This window comes from Bufo gargarizans, chromosome 6 (assembly GCF_014858855.1).
Source record: "Bufo gargarizans isolate SCDJY-AF-19 chromosome 6, ASM1485885v1, whole genome shotgun sequence".
Lineage (NCBI taxonomy): Eukaryota > Metazoa > Chordata > Amphibia > Anura > Bufonidae > Bufo > Bufo gargarizans.
In genome coordinates, this window is record NC_058085.1 from 283481089 (window position 1) to 283487088 (window position 6000).

The window sequence follows — 6000 nt, forward strand, 5'->3', positions numbered from 1 at the left end:
TACTTTTTTGCGGAACGGAAATACGGAGACGGAATGCACATGGAGTACCTTCCGTCGTTTTCTGCGGGACCCATTGAAGTGCATTGATCCGCATACGGTCTGCAAATAAAACAAAATGGAAGTGGAAAGAAAATACATTTGTGTGCAGGAGCCCTTAGTCTCAAGTTTCTTCAATAAGATTCTTCAATATGGACAAGAATAGCACATGTTCTCTAACTTGGAGAACAGACATACAGATGTGGGCAGCAGAAGAATGACATCTGGGTGCTCTCCCCTTTTTTTTTTTTGCAGACCCATTGAAATGAATGAGTCTGTGCGTAATTGCCCAAAAACTGCGGATCGGATATGGATGCAAAATACATTTGTGTGCATGAGGTATTCTGGTTCTTTCACGTTATCTCCTATCCACAGGGGATAACTATTAGATTGATGGGGGTCCTACTTCTGGGACCCCTACAGATCATGAGAACGGGGGCCCTGTACCCCCTGCAGACCCCTGAAATGAACAGAGCGGTCGGTTGGGCATGCGCGCGGCTGCTCCATTTACTCTATGGGAGTTCAAGAGATAATGGAGCGCTGTATCTGGCTATCTCTGGAACTCCCATAGAAATGAATGGAGTGGCTGCACAGATGTCCAACCGGCCCCTCCACTCATTCAGGAGGAGGGGGGGGGGAATACGAGGCCCCCGTTCTCGTGATGGGTGTGGGTCCCTGTGGTAGGACCCCCACCCATCTAATAGTTATCCCCTATCCTGTGGATAGGGGATAATTTGAAACAACCGGAATACCCCTTTAGCCTCATAGTTTTTTACCCGAATCCATCCTGCATCTCAGTGGAATTTGGACACTAGTAATTATGGCTCTGAATGGTGGCCGTACGAGGCTTCTTCTCTCTTTGAGGACACTATTATCATTTTAGTTATAATGTGACTTCTGATTCTTTGGAGAAAAAGCTATTTATTTGGTCCAGTCTATACAATAAGCGTTAGAAGAATAATAGATCTGTAATTCTAGACACAAAAAGCTCTGCAAATCATAGTATTCTTTAATCAGTTATATAGGAGGCTGTATGTTCCTTTGTGAGCACAGTCTCTTTTATTAAAGAAAGTGCTTTCCTATTTTCTAATCAAATCGAGATTTTATTTCCTCTGAGACAGTTGGCAGAAGTCAGGAATATTAAATGCAGCCATGTTTTAATTAGAATAACATATTGTTCTGGCTTTTTATCTGTCAGTGTTTTGCTCTTCAGGCCCACACAGCTTTGTCGAGTCAGTAAATTACTACATAACGGAATTTGGGTTTTGCAGTGCTGGATTTTTAAAATGTCTGACAGTATTACAATCAGCTTCCTAATTAAATGACCACTAATCCAAGGTTTATCTTGAGTAAGAGATGTCTCATATTAAGGCCTCATACACACGGCCGTTGCCCGGCTGTGGCCGTATTGCAGCCCGCAAATAGTGCATACGCAATATGCGGGCACAGGCCGCGTGCTCCCCACATCACGGATGCGGACCCATTCACTTGAATGGGTCCACATACCGGAGCTGCAGTGCGGAACGGAGGCACGGAACCCTACGTAAGCACTATGGAGTGCTTCCGTAGTGTTTCTGTCCGTGCCTCCGCACCGCAAAAAAAAAAAATACTGTTGCGGTGCAGACGGATCACGGACCCATTCAAGTTGAATGGATCTCGATCCGTCCTGGCTGCCGCACGGACATTGCCCATGCCGTGTGCATGAGGCCTAAATCAGTAGCGCGACCTAACAAAGCGCCTCTGCATTTCAGTGTTGAGTAAATAATTACAAAGTCACAGAGCTATTTTCTGCTGCGCATGGCAGATATTAGTGTATATTCACACGTGGTAGTTTTGCTGAAGCCGCAGATTTGCCTGGCGGATTTTTGTGCAGTAAATCCTCAGTGCTATAGAGCAAGAAATCACATTCATGAGCTGCGCAAAAAATCTGCAGCACAAATTTACCTAGCTAATTTGAAATGTGCAGTATGTCAATTTATGCTGCTCATCTCCACCATGGATTTTTATGCTGGTTGTTATTGAGCAGGGAGGACAGGACACCTCTCAGGCTCAGACCTAGTGGCATTGCCAATATTGCATTTGAGATGCTCAGGCAGTGGTGCAGCATCAACCCTTGCTGTCTAAACAGGTCAAGAGAAAAGCGGCGCCCTTCAGATGTTGGACCCAAAGGCACTGGTATCTGCCTAACCACATAGCTGCAGATTTATTAAGACAGGCGTTTTAGACGCCAGTCTCAGTAAAGCCCTGCATTGGCAGTGGATCCGCTGGAGTTATAAAGAGGAGTCGACCTCTACCTAACTTTGGCATATCCACCGCTGCTTCTAAATGTAAGACAGCTTCCTTGCTGTCTTACATTTAGACCATTTTCTACGTCTAAACCAAGCGCCTATTTATTTATTTTTAGACCTGATGTGAGCATGGATATAATATAGGCGTATTTCTGTTTAATAAATGACCCCCATAGTCTGTCCTTGTTGTTGGTTATGGTATACATACTACAGTTAGGCTGAGTTCACACGGGCGAGATTTCCACGCGGGTGCAATGCGGGAGGTGAACTTATTGCACCCGCACTGAATCTGGACCCATTCATTTCTATGGGGCTGTGCACATGAGCTGTGATTTTCACGCATCACTTATGCGTTGCGTGAAAATCGCAGCATGCTCTATATTGTGCGTTTATCACGCAACGCAGGCCCCATAGAAGTGAATGGGGCTGAGTGAAAATCGCAAGCATGCACAAGCAAGTGCGGATGCGGTGCGATTTTCACGCATGGTTGCTAGGTGACAGTCTATTCACTGTATTACTTTCCCTTATAAAATGGTTATAAGGGGAAATAATAGCATTCTTTTAATACAGAATGCATAGTAGGTAGTAAATTGAGGTTTAAAAAAAAATATATATATTAAATCACCTTCTCCTCTTGATCGCGTAGTTGCCGGTCTCTTTACTTCTTTAATGATGAGCTGCCAGGCTAAATGTTCTGTGGTGACGTCCGATCACATGGTCCAATCACATGATCCATCACCGTGGTGATGGACCATGTGAACGCATTGCACCCGCACTGAATCCGGACCCATTCATTTCTATGGGGCTGTGCACATGAGCGGTGATTTTCACGCATCACTTATGCGTTGCGTGAAAATCGCAGCATGCTCTATATTGTGCGTTTAGCACGCAACGCAGGCCCCATAGAAGTGAATGGGGCTGAGTGAAAATCGCAAGCATCCGCAAGCAAGTGCGGATGCGGTGCGATTTTCACGCACGGTTGCTAGGAGACGATCGGCATGGAGACCCGATCATTATTATTTTCTCTTATAACATGGTTATAAAAGGGAAAATAATAGCATTCTGAATACAGAATGCATAGTACAATAGCGCTGGAGGGGTTAAAAAAAAACACACCTTAATCCACTTGCTCGCGCAGCCGGCATCTCTTCTGTCTTCTTCTTTGCTGTGCACAGGAAAAGGACCTGTGGTGACGTCACTCCGGTCATCACATGGTCCATTACATGATCTTTTACCATGGTAAAAGATCATGTGATGCCTGGAGTGACGTCACCACAGGTCTTTTTCCTGTACACAGCAAATAAGAAGACAGAAGAGATGCTGGCTGCGCGAGCAAGTGGATTAAGGTGAGTTAAATTATTTTTATTTTATTTTTTTAACCCCTGTAGCGCTATTGTACTATGCATTCTGTATTCAGAATGCTATTATTTTCCCTTATAACCATGTTATAAGGGAAAATAATACAATCTACACAACCCCAATCCCAAACCCGAACTTCATGCCAATTTTTCTCACGCGCGTGCAAAACGCATTCCAATGTTTTGCACTCGCACTGAAAAATTGGCATGTTCCCGCAACGCACCCGCACCTTTTCCCGCAACGCCCGTGTGAACCCAGCCTTATAGTCTTTTATACTCATTGCTTGGCACAAATGTAGCCATCAGATGCTCTTCTCAGTCACTACGTGAGGGATGAGCACATGTGATACATGCCACTTGCAATTTCAGTTAAAGAGGATCCTACGTGTTTCCGTGGAGAACGGCCAGAATGTGGGCACTGGAGTCCTACTGGAGTCCTTCTTTACTGTAGTCATCCTTCATTGCCTCCTTAGAGTCCATAGGTTGTTGCAGATCAGGAGGCTGGTCCTCAATGCAAGTAGAAAATGTCCAGTGTGAGAAAATGCCCTGTTTTAGCACTGACATCACTGATCCGCCTCATCCTTCTCCAGCGTCTAATGCCTTGTTTTTCCAATTCTCTCACAGGGACTGCGAGCAGCAGACAATGATCCGACAGCTCCACCTTATGACTCTCTCCTGGTTTTCGACTATGAAGGCAGCGGCTCCACCGCCGGCTCTGTTAGTTCTCTCAATTCCTCTAGCTCTGAGGATCAGGACTTTGAGTACTTGAATGACTGGGGCCCTCGTTTCAAAAAACTGGCTGATTTGTACGGTGGTGGAGAGGAGGATTGACGGGACATCTGCATCTTATCAGAACACAACCTCCTCAGTTGTACAGTGGCAGCTTTCATTTTTTTATTATTAAACTCCCGACTCCCATTCCCCTTCCTGACTGCGTTCTTTTTAGTCCTAAATTAGGCAAACTTTCTTTCTCGGCTTCATTCCAGTTCAGCTTGGCAGATGTGTAAAGCAAAATACCTTTTATCTTCATTTTTATATTTCACTCTGCACCAATTAAAAAGGATTTCATTTGCCTTCTGGTATGCCATAGATACAACATTTTGGAAAGCTGGCAGTCATAGTGTAACATGCATGGAATTAGTCAGTGTGGTTAGGACGTGTTCTGTGGCACATATGATGCTAGTGAACTGGGGAGCTGCCCCGTATTAAGTGATACGTTACATTCTGGTCAGATCTGAAATCTGAAAATGATCATGAAATAATGAATACTGCTTTCCTGCTGGCTTAACAGAAATATCCCCATTCCAGGTCATCAGCTGGGAAGAAGTTTTTCCCCGACTGGAATGAAACTAGAAATCCGGCATGTCTGCGTTCCATTACTGCTGCTTTCCGCCCTTTATTTTATGTGTGTGTGTGTGTATAATGTATATAAATATATGTATATTATAGACACCCACACACATACATCTGTACATAGGTGAGCAGGGAGGTTTCCTGAAGACTTGAGTGATATGCCACTCTATCGTCTTAACTTGAAAAAAAAAAAAAACTTTTATAAAAAGCACTGTTTTTACAAATGAAAACAAAATGACCAAAAAAATGTAAAAATATGAAGAAAAAAAAAAGCATTAAAAACATATTACGTTTTTTAAAAAGTGCCTTTTCGGTACATTATGTAAGGTGATATGTCTCAGGAGAAGTCGGCGGAGGGAAGAGGGATTGAACAGTGCCAGAATGGACTGATAGCCAGGCGCTGCTGCAGGAGTCCAACGGATCCGCTGGTGAAATGGGGATTTGATTTTTAGAGCTTTGCTGTTAGTACCTCCAATGGTTTCTCTGGCAGTGAAGGGGTTAAGACTGCAGATTTTCTTGTGTATTATTTAATTAATGTACTTCATTATGTGTAAGGAGCTTCACCTATCATGTTTGATAATTAGCACTGAACACCATGTGAAGCAATGATACATCGATTATATTACATTACACCAGAATAATGCATATAGAGCTTAAAGGTGGGCTGTGCCTGGTATTGCAGTTAACCATTATTAGGGCTCATGCATACGACCGTATGTATTTTGCGATCCGCAAAAAAGGATCTGCAAAAAATATGGATGACGTATGTGTGCATTCCATATTTTGCGGAACGGAACAGCTGGCCCCTAATAGAACAGTCCTATCCTTGTCAGTAATGAGGACAATAGTAGGACATGCTTTATTCTTTTGCGGAACGGACATACAGAAATAGAATGCACACAGAGTCATTTCCATTTTTTTTTCAGCCCCATTGAAAAAAAACCCGGAAAGAACACGGGAACAAA

The 6000-nt window shown here is 43.7% G+C and overlaps 1 protein-coding gene across 1 annotated transcript in view; it reads left to right on the forward strand.

Moving 5' to 3' along the window:
- Nucleotides 1–5762, forward strand: part of CDH4 (cadherin 4) — an 837767-nt gene extending 832005 nt beyond the window's left edge. Inside the window, exon 16 of the mRNA XM_044299844.1 lies at nucleotides 4307–5762. Within this exon, the coding sequence (XP_044155779.1) occupies nucleotides 4307–4513 (207 nt within the window). The 3' untranslated portion in view covers nucleotides 4514–5762. The remainder of the gene's footprint in view (nucleotides 1–4306) is intronic.
- The last annotated feature ends 238 nt before the right edge of the window (nucleotides 5763–6000 follow it).